Source organism: Sturnira hondurensis, unplaced genomic scaffold (assembly GCF_014824575.4).
Source record: "Sturnira hondurensis isolate 20B ecotype Veracruz unplaced genomic scaffold, ASM1482457v3 Scaffold0022179, whole genome shotgun sequence".
NCBI classification, from domain to species: domain Eukaryota; kingdom Metazoa; phylum Chordata; class Mammalia; order Chiroptera; family Phyllostomidae; genus Sturnira; species Sturnira hondurensis.
The window spans coordinates 2404105-2431724 of NW_028094810.1; the positions used below are offsets into that span (position 1 = coordinate 2404105).

The 27620-nt window shown below is 53.1% G+C and overlaps 2 protein-coding genes across 7 annotated transcripts; both read left to right on the top strand.

The window, feature by feature from the left end:
• Positions 1–509: 509 nt before the first annotated feature.
• On the top strand, positions 510–20081 carry NTN3 (netrin 3). Of its 4 annotated transcripts, XM_037034418.1 has the most exons (7): positions 510–1878; positions 1950–2138; positions 2215–2364; positions 2485–2535; positions 2681–2755; positions 19058–19166; positions 19998–20081. In XM_037034418.1, the coding sequence occupies exons 1-6, from the start codon at positions 951–953 to the stop codon at positions 19147–19149; spliced, it is 1485 nt and encodes a 494-aa protein (XP_036890313.1). In that variant the 5' UTR covers positions 510–950; the 3' UTR covers positions 19150–19166; positions 19998–20081. The 4 variants fall into 4 exon arrangements, with proteins under 4 accessions (XP_036890313.1, XP_036890315.1, XP_036890312.1 ...); XM_037034420.1 differs by lacking the exon at positions 2681–2755; XM_037034417.1 differs by lacking the exons at positions 19058–19166; positions 19998–20081 and adding an exon at positions 3007–4504.
• A 9-nt stretch (positions 20082–20090) lies between these two features.
• TBC1D24 (TBC1 domain family member 24) lies at positions 20091–27597 on the top strand. Of its 3 annotated transcripts, XM_037034421.1 has the most exons (7): positions 20091–21078; positions 21682–21699; positions 22173–22331; positions 23490–23553; positions 24601–24696; positions 25019–25250; positions 25645–27597. In XM_037034421.1, the coding sequence occupies exons 1-7, from the start codon at positions 20114–20116 to the stop codon at positions 25797–25799; spliced, it is 1689 nt and encodes a 562-aa protein (XP_036890316.1). In that variant the 5' UTR covers positions 20091–20113; the 3' UTR covers positions 25800–27597. The 3 variants fall into 3 exon arrangements, with proteins under 3 accessions (XP_036890316.1, XP_036890317.1, XP_036890318.1); XM_037034422.1 differs by lacking the exon at positions 21682–21699; XM_037034423.1 differs by lacking the exons at positions 21682–21699; positions 22173–22331.
• Positions 27598–27620: the final 23 nt, after the last annotated feature.

The following is a 27620-nucleotide window of genomic DNA, read 5'->3' on the forward strand; positions in this document are numbered from 1 at the left end:
GTTAAGGAATGTGAACTATACAGCTGGAAATTAGAGCTTAGACTCAAAATCAGACCTGGTTCCCATCCTGGATTCTTTCTACTAGAGCAGAAGCAGACTGCTGCCTTGGGGACACCCCACAACCACCAGGATGGCTCGGTTTCCCATGCCCTGAGTATGTCCTTTACCGACATCAGGGAGCATCCAGGCACCAGACTTCAGACTTCAGACTCAGGGCACAGCCTACCTGATAGGCCTGAGGGGAGAGCCTGCCAGACCCCCTGCCCAGCATGTAACACAGCCCCAGGAGCAGTCAAGGTCTGGCTGCCTGCCAGTGACCCTGCTGGGTGGTCCTCCACAGGCTGCGTGGCTGAACTTTCCCCTCCAGACCCCTCCCGGCCGCGAATTCCTGGCTCCTCGGCCCCTCCCCCACTGGTTTAGCCTGTGTCTGAATCTGCTTCTGATTCCCTCTATGCCGAGGAGGCCCCCTCTTCTCCCCTCCCTCCTCCCCGGCCCCTGCAGCTCCGCCTCCGGCTGGGCCCAGGCTTGAGCCTGCTGCGCCCCCCACCCCCACCTGGCACTCTCCGCAGCCCGGAGGAGGTGGCGAGGCCCGGGCACCCCAGGGCCCTCCCTCCTTTGGCAATTCCCAGGAGGCCGGGAGACCCGCTGCCGTGGGTGAATGTGAGTAGCGTGCGGTGGGTGGGGCCTCTGCGGGCGGAGGCGCCAGGAGCCTTGGCGAAGGCTGTCATCGCTCCAGGCCCAGCGGGAGGACTCGCCAACATTCTTGCTGCTGCACTAGGCCCGGGGCGTGCCTGTCTACTCTCACCTCTGGGCCCCCGTTGGGGCTACCTGGAGCCTGTGGTTGCTCAGCATTGCGCGCTGGTCCACAGAGCTTCTGACCGGAGCTCTACCCCCTGGAGGGCAGCGGTGTGGGGCCACGGCCAGCTGGCTGACACACGGAGGCTCCGGCCATGCCCAGCTGGCCCTGGGCACTGCTGCTGACCGCGGGCACGCTCTGGGCCGCGCTGAGCCCGGGGCCACCAGGGCCCACTGACCCCTGCCACGACGAAGGGGGTGCGCCCCGAGGCTGCGTGCCTGGCCTAGTGAATGCGGCCTTGGGCCGCGAGGTCCTGGCGTCCAGCACCTGTGGGCAGCCACCCACGCAGACCTGTGACTCCTCTGATGCTCGTCGGACACATTCTGCTGCCCTCCTTACCTTCACAGGGGGCACCACAAGCCCTGTGTGCTGGCGTTCGGACTGGCTGATGCAGGCGCCCCTCAACGTGACCCTCACAGTATCCCTGGGCAAAACTTTTGAGCTGGTGTTCGTGAGCTTACGCTTCTGCTCCACGCCCCCTACCTCAGTGGCCCTACTCAAGTCGCAGGACCATGGCCGAAGCTGGGTGCCACTGGGCTTCTTCTCCTCCTGCTGTGACCTGGACTATGGCCGCCTTCCTGCCCCTGCCAATGGCCCAGCTGGCCCTGGGCCTGAAGCTTTGTGCTTCCCTGAGCCCCAGACCCAGCCTGATGGTGGTGGCCTTTTGGCCTTCAGCGTGCAGGACAGCAGCCCGCCAGGCCTGGATCTGGACAGCAGCCCTGTGCTCCAAGACTGGGTGACCGCTACAGACATTCAAGTAGTGCTCACAAGGCCTGCCATGCTGGGAGATACCGGGGACTCCAAGGCCATGGCCCCTTACTCTTACTCAGCCACTGAGCTCCAGGTGGGCGGGCGCTGCAAGTGCAATGGGCATGCCTCGCGGTGCTTGCTGGACACCCAGGGCCACCTGATCTGCGACTGCCAGCATGGCACTGAAGGCCCTGACTGTGGCCGCTGCAAGCCCTTCTACTGCGACAGGCCGTGGCAGCGGGCCACAGCCCGGGAAGCCCACGCCTGCCTTGGTGAGGCCTTGGAGGGTGGTCTGGGGATCCTGGACCCAGCCAGCCTGCCCCTGACCCATCCCTCTCTGCAGCTTGCTCCTGCAATGGCCATGCCCGTCGCTGCCGCTTCAACATGGAGCTGTACCGACTGTCAGGTCGCCACAGTGGCGGTGTCTGCCTCAACTGCCGGCACAATACTGCTGGCCGCCACTGTCACTACTGCCGGGAGGGCTTCTATCGAGACCCAGGCCGTGCACCAAGTGATCGCCACATTTGCAGGGGTGAGCCTGCATATCCTCACCCTCTAGTTTCCAACATCCCCAGATGGGTTTCTGACCATTTTTCCTTTGTCCTCAGCCTGTGACTGTCACCCTGTTGGTGCTGCTGGAAAAACCTGCAACCAGACCACGGGCCAGTGTCCCTGCAAGGATGGTGTCACTGGCCTCACCTGCAATCGCTGCGCTCCTGGTTTCCAGCAGAGTCGCTCTCCAGTGGCACCCTGTGTTAGTGAGTGACCTCGTTCTGCTTAGGCTGCCCCAGCTCCCTGCTGCTGCCTACCTGTCTGTTGAGCACTCCAGGTCCCCCTGCCCCGCTCGAATGCAGGCCATTCTTCCACCCTCTCTGCAGAGACCCCTGTCCCTGGACCTACTGAAGAGAGCAGCCCTGTGGAGCCTCAGGGTGAGCGGACACAGATTGGGGTCCTAGACTAGCAAGTCCATGGGGGGCAGGGGTGCTGTGGGATCAAGAAGGGGAGGAGGAGAGGTTGAGGGAAGGAAGTGGGGGATCTGTGCCAGCCTCCCTACTACCTTACCCCCATCCCCAGACTGCGATCTGCACTGCAAACCCACTCGTGGCAGCTACCGCATCAGCCTGAAGAAGTTCTGCAGGAAGGACTATGGTAGGCAGCCCTCAGGCCTCCTGCCCTCACCTTCTCACCTTGTCCTCCCCACTTTTCCTTTGGATACCCTGACCCTTGCTGGGCCCCAGACCATTACCCAACCCTTTGGTCTCTCATTGTGCCCTCCCTCTCCAGTGGGTGTTTTCTGTGGCCCTCCTCTACCTTCCCTCCCAGCCAAGGACACCCAGTGCTCCTCCACATGGCCTGCCCTCTTCTAGCCTGACTCTGCCTCCCTCTCACCCTTGCTGCAGCGGTGCAGGTGGCCGTGGGTGCACGCAGTGAGACACGTGGCTTGTGGACACGCTTCCCAGTGGCCGTGCTCGCTGTGTTCCGGAGCGGGGAGGAGCGCGCAAGGCGCGGGAGCAGTGCACTGTGGGTGCCAGCACGGGATGCTGCCTGCGGCTGCCCACGCCTGCTACCTGGCCGCCGCTACCTGCTGCTGGGGGGCAGCCAGGGAGCCACAGCCGGGGATCCAGGGGGCCGAGGGCCCGGGCTCAGCGCCACCCGCGGGAGTCTCGTGCTGCCCTGGCGTGACACGTGGACACGGCGCCTTAGGAGGCTGCAAAGGCGGGAGCGTCGGGGACGCTGTGGAGTGGCTTGAGCCTGCGGGGCCAGGCTGGGGCTGGGCTGGGCACTGCTCCTACATCAAGGTGCACATTCAACTAGTGCATCGTCTGCAGATGAGTCTGTGCTTGCATACCACGCGTAGCCATCTGGGCCCCCGCCCGGCCCTGCAGGACACCTTCCTCTGTGCCTCCAGCCAGGGCCCAGGAGGGGTTGTGACCTACACAGCAACACAGAGGGATGTCATAGCCCCAAACCAAAGATCTGTTTGGAAGCTTCTTTTGGCCACATCACAGAGGATTCCTGGATTCCCCTACACTTGCGCTATCTGCCCCCTCCAAGGGGTGGGGGGGTACCTTGGTACCTACAGAAGGCTGAGAACTTCCTTGTGGGGTCCAATACTTTGGGGCTCTGTGAACACTCCAAAGGCCGCTGTGACCCGCCTGCCCGTGATGTCATAGTCCTTCAAAAGGCGTTCTCATCTTTATAAAAGGCACTGGAACATCCCCCCAAAAGTTCTGCTGTTTTTCGTGAATCCAGGACCCATTCATTATAGGTCTGAGAACACACCAAGGGTCGGTGTGACTCCACTCCTCATGGACTCTCATAATCCACCAGAGAGCACTATAACTCACCCATAGGCACTGTGGCCACCACAGATGTCCACAGACCCCGTTGAGGATTGGTGACACTGGTTCCCCCACCCCTGGCCACAACCCGTAGAGGGCGCTGTGACTCCTCCCCCAGAGAGGATGGAGGCCTCTGGTTCCCCCCTGTCCCCTGTGCCTGCCCTTTCTCTGCCGGTTGGGTCTATGCCTGTCCCTGTCTCTGCAGCGTCTCTACAGCGTCTCTGCCTGTGTTCTGCCTCTTTCTTGGCCAGCTGTGTCCATGTCTCTTGTCTCCGTCCAGCTGTGTCTCTCCGCCTTTGGGCTTCTCTAAAGTCCAGATCTTAGGATCCCCGGCGCCCCTTTTCCCACTCGTAGCCGGACATTCGTGCCCACACGGACGCGCGTTCCCTTGTCTACATGCAACCCGGGAGGGGGCGACAACTCCGGCAGACAGCCCTCCTCGCTTCTGATGCCCCTATCCCTATCCTTCGCAGAGCCTGGTAGCTGACCGTCCACTGGACTCCCTCCAGGAGTAACAGTTCGCGAACCTCTGCCCCTCCGCGCCAGGACCGTCCCGGGCTGGCGCAGGTTATTGCTCCGTCGCTGCACGTCGGCGCGCATGCCCAGAGTCCACTTTGGCGGAGACCCGGGGCGCCCGGGGTGGGCAACTGGTGGCGCGTGCTCGGCGGGGGCGGGGCAGTATGCGCGCATGCGTAGAGAAGCCCGCGCTCAGTTGCGCGGCGAGCTGAGGAGAAAGCGGTGCGCTGCGACCTGCAGCACAGCGGTGGAGGTGGGTACACAGAGGAGCTGGCGCTGGGCGTGATGGCCTGCCCCAGGGCCGCAGGGATTGCGGGACCAGGTCGCCGGCTGTCACTGCGGCGGGGGCATACTGAGGGAGGGGGCGTGGGGGTCGGACTGTGGGGCCTCGGTACGAGGTGGGGCACCGGGTCGGGCCGCTGCGCGGAGAGCCGGGGTCCACGGCCCAAGGTCGTCTTCCTGTCACTGCCCGCCGCCCGCGGCGCTGCCCCGCGGAGCTCGGCTCCACCAGACACTCACCCCACGAGCAGGGCCGTCTGCGTGCTGGCTGGCCCATGGGCATCAGTCAGAAGGAGCTCTGTGTCACTCCTTCCTCGGGCCACTGTCTGTCCCTAAGGGGTAGGAAATCCTCTTTTGGACTCGAAATTGCAACAGAATCTGTGATAACGTTTTGCGGTCTAAGACCTGCAACTGATCCTTTTCCTGCCTTTTGCTTGCCTCAGGATGACATGCCCACTACTTGCTTCCTGACGGTTGAGCCCTGTCTGGATGGCACCCCTTTGGCCTCGCCACTGGGCTCAGAGACAGAAGCGTTTCCACAGGGTCCCTGCGCACTGTGCTATCTAAGCTAGAGGTTGGGAATGGGCTACACCTGGTCATCTCCAAGCAGGGGTACTGGTGACTTTACCCGTATGGAAACATGTGCCATGGGCCTCCTGGATAACCACTCTCTGGGCTAACATTAAAGGCCAAAGGTTGTCTAAGGACCACCTGGGTTGTGTGGAGGCACAGGTTGACTATTAGATTGGTGGTGTGCTAGGAGATACAGTCCTGATGGCTGATGTGGTGGTGGTGGTGGCCAAGTCGTTAGTCTGTCTGCTTTTCCAGAGCCAGTAGAAGCATTTGAAGGTGGTTTTCTATATTTTGCTGTATGTTTGCTTGGGACTCAGCAAGGACTGCTAGGCAATTGTATTTTTAAAGGCTATGCCATTATTCAACAATGTAGCTGTTTCCTCCACTTGAGGGTGAGATCTCCATCTTCACATTCTATTTCCAGCACATAGTAGGCAGTGGGTTTGCTTAATTGTCTTAAAGACAAGTATGCAGGTTCTTTGCATTTTAAAGGACATAGGCTGGAAGAAACAAACCCAGATAAGAATAGCACAAGAAACCTCACAAAGGTCTTACATTTATAAAGGTTTACAGCCAGTGGGATCACCCCAACATACAGCTTCCTTTTATTCTGAAGGTTGGCCCTCATCCAATCTTCTCAGCCTTCAGATAAAGCCTTTACATGCAGTACTTATCTGGTAGTGAATGCTTTGTTTAGGTGCTTGTCTCTCTCTATGAACAGAGTTGGAGGCACATTGGATTCATCTTTGCTCCCCCATTGCCTGGCATGAAATGGGCCACGGCTACCACTTGAAATGGAACAAGGTGCTAAGTATAACTAGTGTAGTGGTTTTCATCTGGTAGTAAGGGTGACCTTCAGTGGGGCGTACAGGAGGTGGGTGTAGAAGTAATCTAGCCAGGCTTTCATAACAATAATAAAATTCACTCCCTGGATCTGCAAGTTCACCAGCAGGTGGGCCTCATCAGCTCTTGTTGAACACACCTGCCAGGACTGTCCAGAAAGCTAAGTGACCTTGGGCACACATTGTTGCTTCTAATTCTCATTACAGTCTAAACTAACCTCCGATGACCTATTTAAGTTTGCTTTTAGGTGGTTTCTGGTTTAAAGTACATAAAGACAATGAAGCAGGTTATTAAAAAGCACTTAACATTTACCCTGTTCAATGTTTTACCTGTTTGAGCATACCTTTTCTGTTATGAAAACTCTGTACCTGAAAGAAGGAAGCCTTTTTTAACTTGAAGCAGCAGTTTCAGTGACTGTTTCAAGTGTCACTTTATCAAGGAAACAAAATCTTAAGCTTTGTATTAAGAATCAACTTCGTTATTTGATGATTTCAAAGAATTCTTTCCACATAACTTTATTGAAATCATAATTCACATGAGGAAGGCCTGTACCCTGTGTTATATGGCTACAAAGTTGAGTGACTATCTGCCCTTATGGAGCTTACATTAGGGTCAGGAGACAGGCAAATGAACTATGGCGCTGTGGGAAGTGCTTTCATACAGGGGACAGAGTGGCATTCAGGTGGCCTTTGGTGGCAGTTCTGAGAAAGGCTTCAGCTAAATTTTGAAGAATGAATAGGAGTGGCAAGACCATGTGAGGGGAAGAGTCTTCCGGGCAGAGACAGTGTTTATGAAGTAACAAGGGCATGACCCACCTGTTAGAACAAGAGCAGTGAGTAGCTCTGGTGGTTGAGATAAAGAGAGGGAGATGAAATTAAGGAGCTAAGCTGGCAGTAGATTGGAAGAGGCCTTGAGTACCAGGCCTGACTTTGAATTTTACCCTGAGAGCAGTGGCAAGTCACCAAGAGATCTTGGGTCTATGAGTGACTGATCAGATTGTGGTTGCCAGGGTAGACTGATGAAGGGTTGCACTGAGACCTGGTTGGTTGAGGGGCCACCATAGCACCTCTAGAGAAACATAAGCCCTAGCATTAATAACGGACAGTGGGGTACAGAAAGGAGAGCAAAACCATGAGACAAGCGGCTGTAGGGGCGGGGGAAGGGCAAGGGAGAAAGGAGGATTTAGGGAACAGTCCAAGATTGAGTGACTAGCACCTGGGTCCATGCCATACACAGTGTGTAGGAGAAGGGCAGGCTTGGGGGCAGGTGATGACTTGAAGTTTGGAGATGTTGAGCTGAGGAATAGTAAGACTTCTCAGCAGTAGGTGGATATATGTTGATCTGGAACCAAGATGAGTGTACTGGGCTCAAGAACATTTTGGGGACTCCTTCCTGTGTAGCAGTAAAGCTGGGGAGTAGTGGGATCGGCCTTCCCAGGAGAGTGTATGGAAAAAAAAGAAGACTGAACCTGGAGGCACCTAATGTTTTATGTCTATAAAACAGGGTAGATAAGCTAACAAGAGTTCTCATTAATAAACCCTTGCCTTTTTTGAAGTGTGGAGTCAGGATAGTTGGCTTTTTATTTCTGTGACAAAGGCCCAGTTTGTTGGTTAGTGTAAATGGCAAGGTGTAAAAATGGTCAAGGTGCAAAAAACACTCAAGCAAATTGCAGGGGTCTTCCTGTCTCCTGTTTATTTGCATTTTGGGACACTTCTAGATTGTCACTCATCTCAAAGGACCACTTTTCCCTCCAGAGTAAAGATTGGTCTTCTCAGAGCATTCTCACAATTAGATCTCTGAAAAAAGGTCTTCTGAAACCTAGAGATAGATCCAAGCTTGCAGAACTTTTGAAGTTCCCTCACTGTCTTTCCAGGACCCCAGTTTCTCTGTGGTACCTTAGCATTAGCAGCAGGGGGCACTGTTCAGGATACAGAGGCCAAGTATTTGATGGCTCCTCCCCACTGTTTCTCCCACACTGAGGGGTGAGTGGGGAGGGTGAGGAAAGGCTGATACTGGGAAAGGAACCCTGGTCTACTCACAGGACTTGGCCCAGCTTCTGGATAAGTGCATGGGCTACTAGGAGTTATTTTTGTTTCTGGTATTTTCTGGTTATTTTTGCTCTCTTAGGAGATGTGAGACAAGATCTTATTCTGTCCTGTATAGTTAGTTATGTGGTCCCCTAACCTGGTTGGCTACTGCACATTATATGCTGGCAGGGGTCACATGTGAATAATCACGGTTTCTCCCTCCATTCCAGTCAGGCATACTCTCTTCTTTTACAGGTGATTGAGAACACACTATACATGGCTTGGCTTGTTTTTCGTAATCTGAAGCTATGTGTCTGCCTAATTGTTACACAATTTTAATGGGGTTACCATACACATTGAGGGTTGTTTACCAATGGGCGATTCTGTTACCAATAAAAGCCCTGTGCCCTGTGAAGTGTTCTAAATGTCAGTTTATTACCTGTGTCCTGCCAAAAGCTCCCCTCATCTGTCACTTCAGCCTTTCCTTGAATCATTTTTTCTCGTTCCCTAATTCTCTTCTAATTTCTTTTCTGGCAAGGGTCATTCCAGCCTTCATGTCTTGGTAAACCTGGGCCTTAAAAGGATCTGGGTATATACATTAACTCCTCCTGCCTCTGGCATATTTTCCTGCCTTCCTGGGCTGACCCTTCCCCAGGACACAGAAGCATGTGGCTTCCTCAACAGCCTGGTGAATCCTGGACCTCTGTCTCAGGTCCTTTGAGTTCTTGGAGCCCATGAGGCTGGACTACAGAATTGTCTTTTAATCTGAGCCATAGATGGCACTCACTGAGCTGCCCCCTTAAAGAGCTGAAAGGCTTGCCAACCCAAGTGACTGTGCTTTCCAAGGCCCTTTCCTATCCCCATACCATTTCTACTGCTTCCTGGAAGGAAGACTACCACATCCTTCAGGACTCAGCTGAGGCAGCACTGGCTCCCAACCCCTCTTTCCTCATGTGCTGGGGATTCAGATACCCTGAGCTTTCCTGCCATAGCACCAGTACCTGAGCTGGCACGGTGTTAGTACACCATGTCCCCACAGCCAGAAGCTCATAGAGACCTGGAGCTGGGCCTCACATCTTTGTATCCCTGCTCTTGGCACACTGGCATTCAGGAGGTGTCTTGAGAACCTATCAAAATTAATAAATCTGCAAGATCCCTGGTTCTGTTGTCAGATCTTAAAATACTATGAAGAACCAGCTATGTGCCTGGCCTTCAGAGGCCCACCTGTTGAAGGCACCCCACTTGGAATTCTGACCAGTCAAAGTCCTAATGCTGCTGACAGCCTAGTTCTACTTCTCTGATTCTCCTTCTGTGCAGCTAGCTGGTTTATCTCGTGCCCTGTGGGCATTTTCCCAGAATTGCTATTGGGAGGACCCTTTGGTAAAGATCCTGAATTAGCAGACCCCTGTTTCCAACCCCAGCCCCTGCCTGTGGGTAGGCCAGACCAGTCCAGGGAAAAAAGTTTTCTGCCTGAGAAAGGGATCAGGGAACTGTTTTGAGTGGCTAACAAGGTTGGGACACTTCCCTGCTTGGGGCCCATGCCATAGGCTTAGGCACCCCTGGTAAGACCTTCATTTGAACTTCTGACAGATGGCTGGCAGACGGGCCAGCCAACTGGCCTGCGGTGCTATGACTAAGGCCTAATGCTAATGCCATTAATGGTTACACCCTTTGTAGCTGGCACGTGCCCTCCATTGTGTGCTATAGCAAAGGGCCCACTATCAAGTTCCCCAGTAACTGGCTGTCTGATAGTCACTGTGGAATGCAAGTTGCCATTAATATTTGAGAAATCTCTGTGCTCTGCTTCAGGGCTGAGGCAGAGCATGGCCTGCTGTCCCATCATGTGAAGATGCCTGCTGGGAAGGTCATATGCCTAAACAATGCTCCCTGTTGTTATTGTTTAGAATTAAATTTTCCTTCTGGGCCCAAGTAGTTTGGGATATTACTGAGTCTCCATCTCTTTCTTTCTTCCTGGGTGTACTGAGTGTGGTGTGAGACACCTGGCTCAAAAGTCACAGTGTAGGGGAAGAGCTGGACTCATAAGCAGGTCATCACAATGGCCAAGAGTTAAAACAGATTTGCATAAGGCAGGGTAGAATGCAGCCAAAGTGCCTTCAGCCCTGCCTGGGACTTACGGAAGGAGGAGGGGACATTTGGGCTGAGGCTTGAAGTAGATTGAACCAAGAGGAGAAAGGAGAACAGGTGTGTCCTGTCTTTCTTCCCGACTGTGGACATACTTTGTGTGTGTGTCGTGGAGGCTGCAGTTGGTGCTGTGTGGGCAACCTAAAGCTGCCTTTGGAGGGCAGGTAGGGCCAGATCCTAAGGGGATGGCAGGGCATCCAGGACATGTGCAGGGCAGAGCACACTGGGAGTCAGAGCTGAACATGTTGGAGTCACATGGAGTATGCAAAGAAAGAAATGTTCAAAAAAGCAGTTGGAAGTACAGGACTTGAGTTCATTCTAGGCTGAGACGAGGACGGACTCCTGCAAAAAGGATATTTAAGAGGCAGGCAGAGGAACAGAGGCCACAGAGGTGAGAAGACCTGAGGCAAGAGTTTCAGGAGGCCCAGGGAGAGGAGACCTGAGAGCCCTAAGGCCAGTTGTTTGTGCTTCAGGGAGATAAGGGTCCAGAGGTATCAGTTAAATGATCTGGCAGCCAGGCAGTGACCAGGCAGTGAAGGTGAGGGGGTGGGAGGCAGGTGTAGCCTGCTCTCACCAGAAATTTGGCTGCGAAGGAGAGGAGAGGCAGAGCTGGAGTGGAGCATCAGGTTCTGTGAGAGTCTGTTTTCGGGTGTGTAACAGCAGAAAGGGACCATTAAAATGCAGGAGAATTGGGGTCCCCAGGAAGTGAGATCCAGGACCAAGCATGGGGGCGCAGCTCAAGAGCCAGGGTCAGAGAGTAGAGGAAGCTCCTGCATGGCATCCCGTTCTCAGGAGAGAAGGAGGGCAAGGGCTGAGGGCCGATGTGAAGCTGTAAGTTAGTATGAGGAATAGGAGAAGGTTCAGGCGAGGCATGCCAGGAGGGGCTGCCAGGTTATGAGCAAGGCAGTGTGATTTTTCCCTCTATGGTTGGTGTACCAGCATGGAGAAGCATGCTATCAGTCTGGCTTCTCCAGAGGATTTTGCCCGTGGCTGAGACAGAAGCACAGGAGGAGTTTGATAGAACAGGTCTAGGCTGAGCAGGCAGAGGCATAAAGCCACAAGGGACTGGTAGGTGAGGGAGATGAAGTCATGCGGGTGGGAAGAGGGCAATGAAGAGCTCTAGAAAAAGGTTAGGAGAGAGTGGGGTTGTGTATGCCACATCTGGGTGGAGCAGTTTCTGAGGCTGACCAGGCTGTGGATAAAATGCTAGAGATGTAAAGACTTCTTTTAGAGGAACTAGTATAAAGGACACATGGACGACAACTAAGGGGGGTGGAAATGGGAGGGAGATGGGGAGCACGGGGTGGGGAATGGGCTGGGATGGGAGTAAAAGACAGAAAACTGTACTTGAAAAATAATTAAATTAAAAAAAAAAGACTTCTGAATGTGAGGAGTTTCACACCAGGGCTACCTACTCAACCCTCGAGCTTTGTGACGTCAGCCAAGGAATGGAGGCCATGAGCTGGAGAGAAAGGGGCAGAGTCCTGGGGAAAGTCTGAAGGGAGCCGGGGCCCATCAGGGTCCTGGGCAAAGCCTGCTGCTGCCTGACCAGAGGAGAAAGAATGCATTCTGGGAGAGGATGAAGTGATGGATTATTTCCCACAGACAAGTTCCAGAGAAAGATGAGAGCTGAGAATGGTGGTGAGGTAGGCCAAAAGAGGGCAGCAAGGCAAGGGAATGCGGAGGATCAGTGACAGTTGTCACCTCAGTCAGTAACAGTGTCACCAATGGCCATCCACAGAATTCGGAATCATCCTACAGCTGAGACAAAGTCCTAAAGCTGTGTCTCTGGGGGCTATAGCAGATTCCTGGGGTAGGGTTTGACGTTTCCCTGGCTGCTCCCTATGGGTGGAAGGATAGGGCCTCTCATGAAGAAGTTGAACTTGACTCAGGCTTGGAGAGAGGAAGGTTCCTGCATAATGTAACAGGAGAGGGTGCTCACCATCAGCTTTAGAGTGCATCTTGTTCCAAGCCTGTCCCTGCCCCTTCTGGTTGTCCCCAGTGGATGGCCTCAGTAGTATCTCCTGATCTCTCACCTCCTTCTACCTTCCTCTGCCCAGAAGCCTTCCAGCTGTCCCATGACCCTTGCCCCCTACCCTAATGCCCTGCAAGCTAAGTCACACTCTCTCTCACCCACCCAGATGCATCCCTCCTTCCCACATAGGTGGTTTTCCCTTCCCTGTCCTGCTGCCATATTCCTCACCCGTGCCCCCTGTCTGTGGCACTCTGAGCATCTCCTTATCAGGCAGTGAACATGTCCTATAATTATAATGTGTCTTTCTCATCTCCAGACCTTGCACACCCGAAGGAGTGAGGTGCTGTCACCCCTGCCTGCCTGTCCCCTGATGCCAAGTAGGTGTCAAGAGACTCATTCATTCTGCTGTGTCCCTGCTTGCTCCACCTCTGCAAGCTCCACCTCACTGGGGATTGGTGGTCTCTAAGGCAGACAGACTAGCTAGAGAGCAGATGTTCTGAATTCTGCTCTGGGGAAACAGAAGAGCGTGCATTTCATTGTCATATAGAACTGTGTAGGCTCAGAACAGAGCACCTCACTGCCCTTCCTTTCTGTCCTCACCCAGTCATCTGCCATTCTGGAGCTGCAGGCTCCTTCCTCTTAGTTTTTTGTTTCCTGGTTCCACTCATGGAAAACAGATGTAGCATTGCTCAGACAGGAGAGGAAGAACTGAGACACAGCAGCTGACGCCCATAGAGCATCCATCCTCCCGTGACAGTGACTAAGGCCAACCATGAGCTGTTCCTGCAGCCAACATGGGGTGATAGGCCCAGGCTGGGGAGGGAGCAGTAGGAATGGGTAAGCAGTCCTGGTAAGTGCCAAACTTCCTCTGCACAGGGTGCCTCTTACCCAGTGACACCACAGTTGGCACTTCGGTGGCATCCTGGTGTGTGTGGGGTGGGGGGCTGTCTGTGAGGTCAACTGTGTGAGAAGTCCAGGAACCAGCATGGGTCTCTGGGCTGAGGGCTGAGTGTCTGGGCAGGACCTTGGCATGGCAGCCCAGGGTTCTGCCTCCAACCTGAGTGGCCCTGGCATTTGCCTGAGAGGCATCTATGTCATAAGAGGCACTTTCAACTCCAACATGGAGAGCCACCTCTGCCAACCAAAACCCCACCCTGGGGCCATAATTCTCTGTTTATTTCTTAGATCCGGCCCCTCAGGTTACCTCGACTGGTAGAATCCAACCCCTAGACAGTCTTTAGGTCCACCACATCTTCTCTATCCTCTCTGGCCAGACTTGGCCTAGCCCTCCTCGTGCTTCCTCTTCTGGACTCTACCCTCCTTTCTCCTGGGCCACCAAGGGGATTTTTCTAAAATGCATATTACCTTCTGCTTAGACTCTCCTCCAGCTCCTTCATGTGGAGGGTGATGTCCAGTTTCTTAGTGCAGCTGGCACTCAAAGCCGTTAGCCTCCTCTTATCCCCTCTTCAGCCACTCAGCACCACCTGCCTGAGGCTCCCCAGCTCGCTGTGTCCTCCCTTATGCACCTATCTTTATGGTACACTCAGCGCACCATTGCTCCTCCTTCGGTGCACGTGTGGAGTCAGTGACCTGCCTTGGTGGTCTGCCAGTGCCCTGCCTGGCCTCATGGCACTTCCTGTGTGGGCTGTGATCATTACTGTCCTTGAGAGCTGTCTTTTACTCTCTTGTCCCTGGTGCCCTGCCCAGGACCCAGCACAGAAAAGGCAACTCAATATAAGTTTGTCAAATCAATAAAAATTTGGAGAAGGGGGAGTCATGATGGGGTGCTGGGTCCCCCAGGAAAGGCAGACTGGATGGGAGGTACAGTGCCCAATGTTGGTGGGTGGTAAAGATGGAATTGTCCAGGCTTAATGTGCGGGTCTGTGTTTGTCACATGAAAACAAATTTGTTTTCAAATCCAATTCTTCGGGAAAATCATGTTATCTACTTGAGGTGAGAAATGAAGAGGTCCTGTGACTCATCTGACCTGAGTCAGTGTTTTGGGACAGCAGGTGGCATGGAGAAGCTAGCCCTGAACTTGCTGGGGAAAGAACATGGGTGGGGCTGGCTGTCTTGGGTGGGAGAGGGACCTCAGGCACAGTGGAGCTGTTGCTCTGGAGGCTGACAGACGAGGGATAGTTCTCTCTGTACTTGGAAACCGCCCCCTCCTAGGTAGGTACCTCTCTGTATCCAAGTTTCCTTATCTGTAAGATGGAACGCATTCCCATGCCATGGCGGTGTCCTCAGGACTAGAGATGGAAGTGCCAAGATAAATCGCCTGACAGCCAGCAGCTGTGGGATTTATGTTTGACTGTCCCCGAGGATGGGGTGAGAGGGGGTCCTGCTTGAACCCCAGCTGCTTGGTCCTGACATCTCCTGCCTAACTGTTCACATTGAAGGTAGGACAGTCTTGTCCTTCCTTCTTTATCTGCTTTCCCTCCCACCCTGGTCCTGATCAGAAATCTTGGAGGTCTGCATGCAGAGCCCATAGGTGGCCTGGGCTCCGCCCACCCTGGCTGGCCACCTCCTTTCTGTGGGCACTGTTTGGGGAGTTCTCTGTGGGACTGTGGGGCTGCAGTTACTGCAGGGGGCCCGTAATGCTTTGGGTCTCAGAGTCTGATGTGAACTCGCTCTTGGCAGACTCAGGATGGAGTGCATTGGCAGCATTTGTCATCATGACATTATGGGGAACTGGACAGAGGTGTCACAGACACAGCAAGATAATATTCGGGGGAAACAGAAGTCACTCATTTCCATGAATGTTTTTATTTTTCTATTTAAGAAATACTTGCTTTCCATCAGGTAGCCTGAACTTTCAAAACAAGCAAAAGCATTATGAGGGAAAAGGATGTGAGGGTGACTGGAAGGGACTTTTTGGGTGGGAAGCAGTGGCATAGCAGGGAAGGGGAAGGTCTGTCAGAGTGGCCACTTGGAGGGACCATCCCTGAGAGAGAGCAGGGGACCTGTGGGCCTGTGGGAGAACTTTAGTGGTAGCCTTCTGTGCTGCACCTCTGCAGGACTGATAAACATTGACCCACCAAAACCCTGTCACTTCCCAGACATCTCAGAGCCAGTGCCAGGCCAGGGGACCTGAAGGAGCAGTAACATTGAGATGCCCTCAGGACGAGTGAGCTGCCCTGGTATATCAGGCTAGTGCTTTCTATAAACAGCCTCAGTTAATCCTGACAATTGGCTTTTAAACACATCTGTTGGATTCCCTTCACTGCTTCCCTCTGTGCTTAGAATAAAATCCAAGCCCCTCCCTGTGCACAGTCCATTCTGTGGGTGTCTCTGCTGCTCTTGCTCTTGTTCTGCCACACTGGTGCCCTTCTCCTCCTGGAACACACTAGGCCTATTCCTACCTCAGGGCCTTTGCACTTGCTCTTCTCGTTGTCCAGCGTGACTGTTCCTCAGCTCTTCTGGCTGCTTCCTCCTCATCACTTAAGCTCTCTCTAAAATCAATTTAAAAAAGAAGAAAACCCACATATAACTTTTTACTCCACCAAAACTTTACTAGCAGCCTACTGTTGACTGAAGCCTTACCAATAATATAGTTAATTGTCACTTACCAATAATATAATTAATTGTCACTATTTTGTATGTTATATAATATGTATATATATACACACACACACTGTATCTTACAATAAAGTGAGTTAGAGAAAAGAAAATATTATTAAAATCATAAGAGAAAGTACACTTACAGTATTGAGAAAAATACTTGTGTAAGTAGATCTGTGCAGTACATGTTATTCAAAGGTCAACTGCACTTCCCTACATTGCAAGTTCAGGGAGCTGAAGGCAGCTGGGGCCAGCCCTCTCCCACAGGGGTGGGCTGATACAGAGGCATTAGCTCAGAGAACCAGTCCTGCTCCCACCCCCATTCCTCTGCAGTAAACCTAGAGGGGTGGCCTTTAGGTGAGTTCATTGTTCGTGGTGAGAAACCATTCTCTTCCTCCCTTTCACTCTGAGTACCAGAGAAAGTGCACCTGCCTGCGGGGCCCTGCTGGCTGCCTGCCTTAGACGGCCTGAGCAGGGTGAGTGGAAGTCAGAGTGAGGGAGATGTCACCCACACCCCAGCCAGTGAGTCCCAGTAAGAGCTCAGCCTTCAAGTGTCACATGGGGACTAATGCAGGTGAGGTGGGTTGTGTTTGTCAGCTCAGTTTTACAGACAGGCACCCGCCTTTTGGGGAAGAGCCATAACTTGTTTGAGGTTCAGGCAAATAAGTGGTGAAGCTGGACTTTGAAGCCAGGACTATCTGACTTAAAACTGGATCATTTCCCACATTTACTCCTGCCTCCCTTCTCTCCCTTGGCCTTGTGAGGAGCTGAGGGACTGCGGGGAACAGGTGAGGCCTTATGTTATGGCCGGGAGCAGGTATTGTGTGATGGCTCCATGATGGCTGCACCGTGGCCACATGCTGCAGGTGGAGTACCAGCAGGGTGAGAGCATCACTTCAACTCTAAAACAGACCTCTAGGGTGTGAGCATCCAACTGAATAATTTAATGTTTTTGATCTGTTCCTTGTCTCCTGGCTTCCCTTTCCCAGTAGCCAGCCTTAACAATCTAATTCAGCTGTGAATGTGTGTGTAAACATAAGAAAAGGTTTTGTGCTAACATGTGGGCAATGGTTGATTATCTTAGGTGGAAGAGAGAATAGGATTGAAGGGGTAATGTAAATAGTACTTTACATTTTTACTCTGTAACTGTATTCTTTGACTTTTTTGTGATTATGCATTTGTGTAAAAAGAAACCTAAGGAAACCACCCTGGAACTCGTTTTGTGGATGCCTGAGAAGGTCACTGTAAGCCTTTTTGCCCGGCCCCAGCAACACCATACTCTCTTCTTGATGCAGGCTTGGGGAGGAGGCCTGTGGGGACCTAGGGGGTTCCTTTAGGGTCTCCTGCATGTGTTCTTGCCTCAGAGTCCCTCTGAATCTTTGTGTCTCTGGGCAACTTGCTGCAACAAGCAAAACCATGGGTCCTCTCTGAAGGAACTTTGCAAAGTGTGATAATCACTTTTGGAGTTTCCAGTTTAATATTCAACCCGAATCTGAAGCCAGCTGAGTGAGGGTTGGGGCTGTCCTGCCATGCTCTTGTTCTGTTTATAAACACGTTTATCACTCTGAGGAGTTCGTTCCTTTCCACACAAACACGATGGGCCTGGGGTCTCTCCAGAGGTTAGTGGGCTCAGAGCCTAGAATGAAGATTTAAAAGCTATAGGTAATTTACATACGGAAGACTGTGGAGCGCAACCTGGGTATGGCCATGAGGGAGGGGGTGGGCCTGTTGGCCTGGTCTTTATAACCTGGAGAAGAAGGGAGTCCTCACTGCTTCCTCTCCAGAACAGAGCAAACAAGTCAACCCCAACTAGGGTTTCTTTTCTTCTGAGGAAGAAGGTTCCACACTGGCAGCAGGCCTAGTTCTACTGTGGGCAGGGCTTTTCCAGTGAGATGTATTAAGTGGATGTGGTCAGAAAACCTTATTTTAATTAATGTTTTCTATGGGGAAGCCCCGCTGAAAGCAGTGTCAGTGGGTATACGTATATGCAAAGGAAGCGGAGCAGGGGCTTGGACAGATACGTGTACACCCACTTTCACAGCAGCATTGTTTACTTTGCCACAATGTGGAAACAACCCAAATGTCCATCAGCAGGCGAATGGATAGACAACTTGCACTGTATTCATGTAATGGAATGTTATTTAGCCATAAAAAGGGATGAAATTCTGATAAATGGGGGGCAGGGGTGAGTAGGTAGCACAGAGGATCTTTAGAGCAGTGAAAATAGTCCATATGATACTCTAATGAGAATGCATGTCATCTTACTTTTGTCCAAAACATAGAATGTAAAACACCAGGAGCAAACCTTCATTAATCTCTAAATTTTAGGTGATTGTGATGTGTCACAGTAGGTTCATCAATTATAACAAATGCACTACTCATGGCGAGGCGTGTTGGTATCGGAGGAGGCTGTGCATGTGTGGGGGCAGGGCTATGTGGGGAATCTCTGTGCCTTCCTCTCAGTTTTTCTGTGAACCTAAATCTACTCGAAAAAATAAAGTTGTTAAATTAAAAAAGTTTTTTTGGTGCATGCTGTAAATATAGATGAACCTTGAGGCTATTGGGATCAGTGAAATAAACCAGACACAAAAAGACAAATATTATATGATTCCACTAGTATGAAGCACTTAGGGTAGTCAAATTCTTTTTTTTTTTAAGGTTTTTTTATTTATTTACTTAGAGGGGAAGGGAAGGAGGAAGGCAGGGAAAGAAGCATCAGTATGTGGTTGCCCCTCATGTGTCCCCCACTGGGGACCTGGCCCGCAACCCAGGCATGTGCCCTGACTGGGAATCGAACAGCAGCCTTTTGGTTTGCAGGCCTGCGCACAATCCACTGAGCCACACCAGCCCCAGGCAGGGTAGTCAGATTCTTAGAGACAAGAAAGTAGAGTGGTGGTTGCAAGGGAGGGGGGTCAGGGGTTAGTGTTTAATGGGCACAGAGTGTCAGTTTGGGAGGATGAAAAAGGTGTAAAAATGGATGGGGGTGATGTTACACAGACAGTGTGAATGTACTTAGTGCCACCGAACTGCACACTTGCAAATGGTTAAAATGGTAAATTTGTTATGTGTATTTGTTATGTGTAAAAATCATATCAAAGTGCTTTCTTAAGACAGCTTCTCATAATACAGGTTTTATACTCTAATTCTTTATACTCATTATTCTTAAGTTATTATTTGTTTTTTATATTTACAGATGAATGTTCTAGATTCAAGAGAAACCGGAATGATCTGGCTGTCTACCAAAACTCACTGAAGCAAACCCTTGTGACATCTGCAAACACTTAACCACTGCGGGCAGAAAGGTTAGTCCGAGGCGCGTGGGCGGACCATTGTGAAAGCCAAGGACAGTAGCCTGTAGCAAAAGCAAATGTTAGATTATGGTATCCTCAGTAGTAGACTTGTGTCTCACTGTCTACCTGTCAACCAGAGAGTTTCATATAGCACATTTACCCATTTTTTAATGTCTGCCTGACTTTCAATAGTTGCCCCAAATGGGGAGAGAGCACCAAATCCCCCAATACTTCTGGTTCATTTGGATGTAAAAATATCTAATTCTGAAGCTGTGACAGCTTCATTCATTTCTCAGCCTTCACATCTACTCCCCACCAGTACTTCTCCTCTGCAGTTCCTGCCTGACATCTAGCTGGCATTTTTAGAAAGAGCTAGCCTCTGAATTCTAACCTGAGGACAATGGGGCAGAGTAGGTGTGTGTTTTCCTCAGGACACGCAGCTGGTTAAAAGCCTGAAGCCTTCACGAACTGAAGCAAAGCATCTCTTGACTTAAATCGGTCCTCTTAATCAACCACTTTTCAGAAGGTCCATGGGCTTCAGGGTGTGTGGGAGCCTTATTGGTCTTCCACCACCTAGCTGGGAGTTGTTTTCAGCAGGGTCAGGCTCTCTCTCAAAGCCCTCCTGGGGACTCGTTTCTAGCCTCTCGATATTTTATGATCCGTTTGACCTGTTGTAACTTTATAAGCCCCATGAAAAGATGTGCCACACTTCATAGTGAATTCTCAAAATATCCACTTATCTTAAATGGAAGCCCTTGTAATACTGTAGAGTGAAACGAAAACATGTTCTTGAAAATGTGAACCTTTATACATGCATACTAAGCATGGTTTTTAATCCTATAGGGTATTGCATGGCAAACAGGTTAACAGAAAAGCCTCTGAGAGGGGGCTGGAACATTTAGCTGCTCTTTGCCCCATCCTGGCAGCCCAGGGCCCTCCTCCCAGGTACGGCCTGCAATATGGACTCCCAGGGGTACAACTGCTTTGTGGACAGAGACAAAATGAACACTGCCATCCAGGACCTGGGACCCAAGGAACTGAGCTGCACAGAGCTGCAAGAGCTGAAGCAGCTGGCACGCCAAGGTTATTGGGCCCAAAGCCATGCTCTGCGTGGGAAGGTATACCAGCGCCTGATCCGGGACATTCCTTGCCGCACCGTCACGCCTGATGCCAGCGTGTACAGTGACATCGTGGGCAAAATCGTGGGTAAGCACAGTAGCAGCAGCCTGCCCTTGCCTGAGTTTGTGGACAACACGCAGGTGCCCAGCTACTGCCTAAACACACGGGGCGAGGGTGCTGTTCGGAAGATTCTGCTGTGCATTGCCAACCAGTTCCCTGACATCTCCTTCTGCCCTGCCCTGCCTGCAGTCGTAGCCCTGCTGCTGCACTACAGCATTGATGAGGCTGAGTGCTTTGAAAAGGCCTGCCGCATCTTGGCCTGCAACGACCCCAGCAAGAGGCTGATCGACCAGAGCTTTCTGGCCTTTGAGTCTTCCTGCATGACCTTTGGGGACCTGGTGAACAAGTACTGCCAGGCAGCTCACAAGCTGATGGTGGCCGTGTCAGAGGATGTCCTGCAGGTCTACGCAGACTGGCAGCGCTGGCTATTTGGGGAACTGCCCCTCAATTACTTCGCTCGCGTCTTTGATGTCTTCCTGGTGGAAGGTTACAAGGTGTTGTACCGTGTTGCACTGGCAATCCTGAAATTCTTTCATAAGGTGAGAGCTGGGCAGCCACTTGAGTCAGATAATGTGAAGCAAGACATCCGTACCTTTGTCAAGGACATTGCCAAGACAGTGTCTCCAGAAAAGCTGCTGGAGAAAGCATTTGCCATCCGCCTCTTCTCTCGGAAGGAGATTCAGCTCCTGCAGATGGCCAATGAGAAAGCTCTGAAGCAGAAGGGCATCACTGTCAAGCAGAAGAGGTAGGCAGGCCTCGGGGCAGGTGGCCAGGGGCCCACTTAGGGTGGGGTTTTGGTGGAATACATCCCGAGATTCTGGGCTTAAGCTTATCCTGCCCAGAGGACTTTTATTCTGCCTGCTGCCAGCCAGCCATCTGTGCATGGATAGAAAACCACAGGAAGGGAGAAAGGGCCTTCCTGGTTATAGCCATAGGCTGCTGAGGCAACTGTGGGAATGGAAGGTGCCAGCTACAGTCCTCAGGCCTGAGGCCCATGACCGAAATGAAAGCAAGGTGTGGACCATGAGGTCAGAAGATTGGGCAGTGGGCTGAGCCAGGGCCTCTGGTCATTTTACAGGAGCCCCTTTTCCATCCCTCCAGCTCTGGGCTCCCTTTCTGCTGGGCCTGGCCCCCTTGCCCTGAGCACAGCCCCTGGGGAACAGAGATGAGAAGGGTTCACGGTGTCCTGAGACTGTCCCGGTGGCAGATGATGTGACTGTAGGTGTGGAGGCCTTTCTTCCAGGCCAAATGCGGGCGTGTCCTGGATATCAATACTTACCACTAACCTCTCCTTGTCTGTGTTTATTTTTCTTCTTCTCCACGTCGGTTGCTTCCTTCTGTTTTTCAGTGTTTCACTTTCTAAAAGGTAGGTCTGGAAACCATATCTCCATGCCTGGATTCTCTCTGTCTCTGGCCTGGCTGTCCTGGGGGCCTGCTTGTGCTGGCTCTCAGGGCCTGGCAGCTGTTCAGGTGCCATCTGCTTGTCCTTCTGTCTGCTCGGTTGCCTCAATTGTGCTGTCTGCTGGTGCTTGGCTGGCCCTTATCTTGCCAGAGCTGACTCACTTTCTGTCCCCATTTCTTAGAGAAAAGGTGCTTTTGTCCCCACCTGGGCTGGGTGCTCTCCCCTCTTAGTAATGAAATGGGAGTGGGGCTCCAGGGGACAGCTGCACCAGATTTTTCCCCAAGAGTACCTAGGACCAGGCTTTAACCTGGTTGAATAGGTGAGAAGTTTACTCCAGGCTTAGCTTCCAAGAGAGCCAATGCACACCTCCAGGGTGGGGGGTTGTGGTCAGGACTGGGGTCACAGCTGTGCTCTGAACCTCTCAAAACTCTCCTCAGGCAGTTTGTGCACTTGGCTGTACATGCGGAAAACTTCCACTCAGAGATTGTCAGTGTGAAGGAGATGAGAGACATCTGGTCATGGATCCCTGAGCGGTTCGCCCTCTGTCAGCCCCTCCTGCTCTTCTCCTCACTGCAGCATGGGTACAGCCTAAGCAGGTAATGCCCAGGAGGCTGGAGGCTGGACCTGCCCTCTGAGGCCCTGAGGCAGTTAGTCCAGGAAGGACAGAGGGAGCAGTGAAGTTTCCCAGCTTCTTTTTCTGCCTGTGCTTCCAGGAGATCACACTGGGTGAGGCCCTGCCTCTTTCTGGGGTCTAGAATTGGGAGGCACTTTTCTGGGCTTCTTTCACTCCCAGGCCACTTCAATTCAAGGGTCACTGCCGTGTACGCCACAGTTCCAGGTCCCTGTGTAAGCGTTGTGATGACATGAGAGGCTTCGCTTAGAGAACTGTAAGAGAGGACGACTCAAGGAAACAGGCTGTGTTTCAGAACTCCCCACCCCCACTCCGTCAGTCCACAAGCCAGGAACAGGTTGGCCCTGTGGGGTTGGGGCTGTGCCGGCCTCCCCAGGGCACACTGCCTCCCTGGCAGCTCTGTCAGGTTAGCCCCCGCTTGAGCCTCAGACTGCAGGTGGCCTCAGAAGCTCTGGCTTGGGTCACAGGTGACCTGACAGAGACAGATCAGAGTTGTCTCTGTCCACAGGCAGTTGGCCCAGCCCATGTGGTGGGCACTGTCTGTAGCCCCACAAATATTATGGCACAGCTGGAGCTGCATCCACCCAGCCCCAACCTGTGTGGCATGGGAGGCTCACTGGGGGACGGTTAAAGGGAGCTGCTAGGGCTGCCAGCCAAGCCCTGGGCACCTGGAGCCACCACAACAGCAACCTCAGGCTTCCTCACATTTTTCCCAGTGCCAGCTGACTCCCACATGCTTGGACTCTGAGCTCTTCTAGAGCAGGGATGTGTTCTTGTTCTTGCTTCCTCGGAGCACCTGGCACGCAGCTCTGTCTGCTGGGGGCCATTTGTCATGCTGCCTTTCCCCCACCTGAGTGCTCAGCCTGCAGGCCACCTGAGGGCAGCCCTACCTTGGCTTAGAAGAGTGCCTAGGCCAGATTGTTGCCAGGTCCTTGGCCACTATGCCTGGTCCCCAGAAGATAAGGAAATGCCATTTCCAGGCTCATTCACCCCTAGACAGTCCAGGTTTCTCAGACTCTCAGACTGGGGGCGCCAGTCAGTAGAAGCTGGCTAGAGGTGGTACAGGAAAATGGTACAGGATAACTGCTTCCCATCAGGACTGGCATGTATGGTCTCTCCCCAGGTTGTATTTCCAGTGCGAAGGACACGAGCCCACCCTCCTGCTCATTAAGACCACACAAAAGGAGGTGAGCAGGAACCAGAGGGAACCTGGGGTCCTGGCCTCTGAGTTCTGGGGAGTCTGCTGCTCCTGTGCCCCAGGTAGGGTGGGTACTTCTGCAGCCTCCACCCAGCCTTCCTGTACTTAGGGGTACAGAGCACAGCCACCCTCCACAAAGAAGTGAATCCAGCTTCCCTATCTGACCCACAAGTACCCAGGGCTTCCTTGTTTCCCCTGAGGATCCAGGCCCTGCTGAAACAGCCTTGCTACTTAGGAGGAGCATTGCAGAAATGCCTAGTAGCAAGGCCCTGCCTCCCCGCAACACAGTGGGCCAGTGCCAGGTGAGTTGGCTCTTGTCACCTGCCTCCACCCCCTAACAGGTAGTTCTCAGGGCCATTTCCTCCACAGTACCTGTCTCCTGGAAAGTCCTCCGAGACTAGGGAGGTCAGAGCTCGTGTGCCCTCATCCTGGGGGTGTCTGCCTACAATAAAGGCTTCTTGTTCAGTGGCTCCCAGACCTGTACCCATGGGAGTTTTAGGTTGGCTCCTCACCCCATTCGACACTCTGCATCTGGGTTTCCAGAAAGAGCCTGGGCATCTATATCATAGAAGTTGACTCTGACAGGCACTTTGGGAGAACCCTGCAACCAGCGGAGGGACATGACTCTAATGGTGAAATCAAGCACCTTGTTGGCTGACAGGGTGGGAGAATGTTGTTGACCAGGCATACCTCCTGGAAGCGTTCATCTGAGGGGCCTCCCAGGTGCTGATGTCCAAAATCAGAGTGTGAACATGGGGCTTGTTCCCATGCTTGAGGGCCCAAATGGAAATACCCCAAACAAGCCAATGGTAGCTACCTGCCCCCAACTCTCACTGCCAATCCCATGCCTTCCAAACTTGGACTCCCACACCTCTCTTTACCTTCGGCCCTTGCCCTTCAGTCGGGGTGGAGGATGCTGTGACAATACCACTCCACCCACGCTGTGATGGTACAATGGCCCCAGAGCAGGGCCTGAGAAAGGGGGTGCTCCTGCAGGCCAGCATGATGCAGCATCACCTTGGGCCTTTCTCCTCAGGTGTGTGGAGCTTACCTGTCAACAGACTGGAGTGAGAGAAATAAGTTTGGAGGCAAACTGGGCTTCTTTGGGACCGGAGAATGCTTTGTGTTTAGGGTAAGTGGGTTTCCCTGCATGTGCTCCAAGACCAACAGGCCCAGCACCCTCATCAGGCCCACTTACCTGACCCTGTTTACCTCTGTTATAGCAGTTACCCTACAGGATAACCTCCCCATTTTCTTCTGGTTTGTGATCATTAGATCACTAGCTCCATGAGAGCAGGCAGGCCCTTACCTGCCCGGTATGGCACTGTCTCCCCAGCCCTGGCATGAAGCCTCACACATAAAGGGCTTCAGTGAAGTTTTGTGGGAGGAAAGTGGCCAGAAGGGCCCTGTAGGGCCTAGTGTGCCGGCTCCTCATACTGCCTTTTCACCCTCAGTTGCAGCCAGAGGTCCAGCGCTATGAATGGGTGGTCATCAAACACCCAGAGCTGACTAAGCCAGTGTCCTTGGAGGCCACTGCCACTTCGTCCCATCTCTCCCAGTCATCCTTGTCCTCATCCTCAAACCCTGCTGACCGCCTCTCACCGTTCCTGGCCACTCGGCACTTCAACCTGCCCTCCAAGACTGAGTCCATGTTCATGGCTGGGGCCAATGACTGCCTCATCATAGGTGCGCATCTCCATCTCAGGCTGGTCTCACTTAGCCTGGGAGAAGGGTACAGGGTAATGGTGGCCAAAGCCCCTGGGTCAGCCATTGCTGACCCAGATGGCAGGAGCCTTCCTTGAAGTACAGACAGTCCCCATGATGGCAGAGGAAGACAGCAGGCATGAGGAGTGGGAGTGGGGACAGGTATTCTGGGTAAACTGGCTGGGAAGGGGGTTCTGGCCTAGAGCTTAGACCCCAGCTGAGGGCTGATGGGCTTTGGAGAGTTGGAGGTCAGCCTTGTGCTTTTAGGCTTGTGGCAGGGCTGGGGCTGGGGCTGGGCAAGTGGAGATGCTCGGGCAGGAGGAGAGCACCTCCTGGGCAGTGCCAAATGGGCAGGCACTGACTGAGCATCCTCTAGGTGGAGGGGGCGGCCAGGCTCTCTACATCGACGGGGACCTGAACCGGGGCCGCACGGGCCACTGCGACACTTTCAACAACCAGCCCCTCTGCTGTGAGAACTTCCTCATCGCTGCTGTGGAGGCCTGGGGCTTCCAGGACCCTGACATCCAGTGACAGGCCTGTGCTGATGGGGACTGAGCTGCTGCTGTGGGATGGGGTGGTGGGGCGGTGGCCGGGCCCTCTCTTCAGGGAAGAGTCAGTGAGTGAAGATCTCAGGACCAGCTGAGGAAAGTGCATGGGCACATGCATGAATGGGCAGTGTTGGGGTACAGCTGGGGCTCTGATGCTGGGCTGGGCAGGGGTGCCAGGGCCTCAGCTGGCCAAGACTATTCCTCTGGACCCTGGTAGGGTCTGCTTAGACTTGCCACTGCCTCCACCTTGGACTCACGTCCTGGCTCTGTCTGGGCTGCGCTGTGCCCAAGGCTTGGGAGGGACTACTCTTAACGGCCCCTGTTAATTCCTTGGTGGTGGGCACTGGACTGGAAAGGCAGCAGGAACCCTGCCAAATGTGGGTTTATAGCACCCCCTGCTGGCTTCTGTGCAGGCCCCTGCAGCCTCCTGCCTGGCTGGCTGCTCTGGCTCCCCAGTTGTGTGTTTGCGCTGAGAAGAGACAGGTGCCCTGGGACTATTTCTTGGCAGGAGTGTCTGCCTGGGGACGCTAACCCAGTTTTCTCTTTCCCATGCTGGCCTCCAGGGGCTGCCTCTTGTACAGTTAACTACAAGGTGAAAGAGGTTGGGAAAAGCAGGACCTGTGCTGAGCTCTGGGCTCCTCCCAAGGGAGGGCTAAGGGCCAGTGGGATGAAGGGCTAGAGAGGACATCATATGTCCTTGTGTTTCTGCAGAGCCTGAAGCTTCTGCTGGGCCTCATTGTGTATTCACACCTGGAGAGGCCTCCCAGGATGGCCAGGGGAGGGCCCTCTGACCTCAAACCAGCGAGCTCCATTTCCAGGGGCCTGCCTGGAGAAGCCTGGACCTACAGAGCCTTCTCCAAACCTCCTCCTCTCCAGCCAGAGCCTCCTTAGCTCTCCTACAGTCTTTGTGGTGGCCCCATTTCTCCTCCATGTCACTGCGATGTCCTGGGCCCAGGATCCCATCCAGACTCTTCAGCCTGTTGTGTTTGTCTTATCTAGTCCTACCCACCTCTGCTTCATTGGGGCTCACAAGTTCATGTGCTAGGTCTGCACCCTCCCCAGGTCCCTGCCCACGTGGCACTTTCAACACAAGCCCCTCTGCGTCCCTCTCACAGCACTGTAGTCAGCTGTTTAGCATGATTTTTTTTTGTGCTGCCACCTCTCCCCTTCTGCCCTGTCCTCCCTAGCTTTGCAGTCGACTCATGCATAGTAGGTGCCAAGTAAAGATTAGGCGGTAAAAGCCCTCCTACCCTATGACTTCCCTCAGCTGGTCCTGAAGGCCTGGGCACCCAGGAGGGAAGAGAGGAAAAGCAGGCACCCAGGTGACTGTGCTGTGGCAGTGTGACCAAGGGTTACTGCCCCTCCACCAGCCCCCTCAGTGTCCCTGCATACCACACCCTGCCCAACTGCACACCGTGCTTGCTCTTCCTGTGGAGTGGTCATCCTCTTTACATCCACCTGCTCAAATCTCCTCTGAACCAGACCACCGCGGGGCTGAAGAAAGGACCAGGAAACTTGCGTGGCTTTGGGCGAGCGGGTGAACCTGTTTGGAACTCAGTTTCCCCAACTGTAAAATGAGGCCAGTCATCCCCCTCTGCTGTCCCCCAGGACTGTTGAAAGGCTGTGAAGGAAAAGGTGGTGGGCGGCGATGTTTACCCACCAAATAGCACTGCTTACCCACCACCTAAGGTCACTACAGCCGTGGCCACTCCCCTTTACGCTGAGCCCCCGCAGCTCTCACCTGTTATTTTGGTGTTCATTAAACATGGTCTTATTACGTAGTCCAAGTTTGTTCTCTTCACCT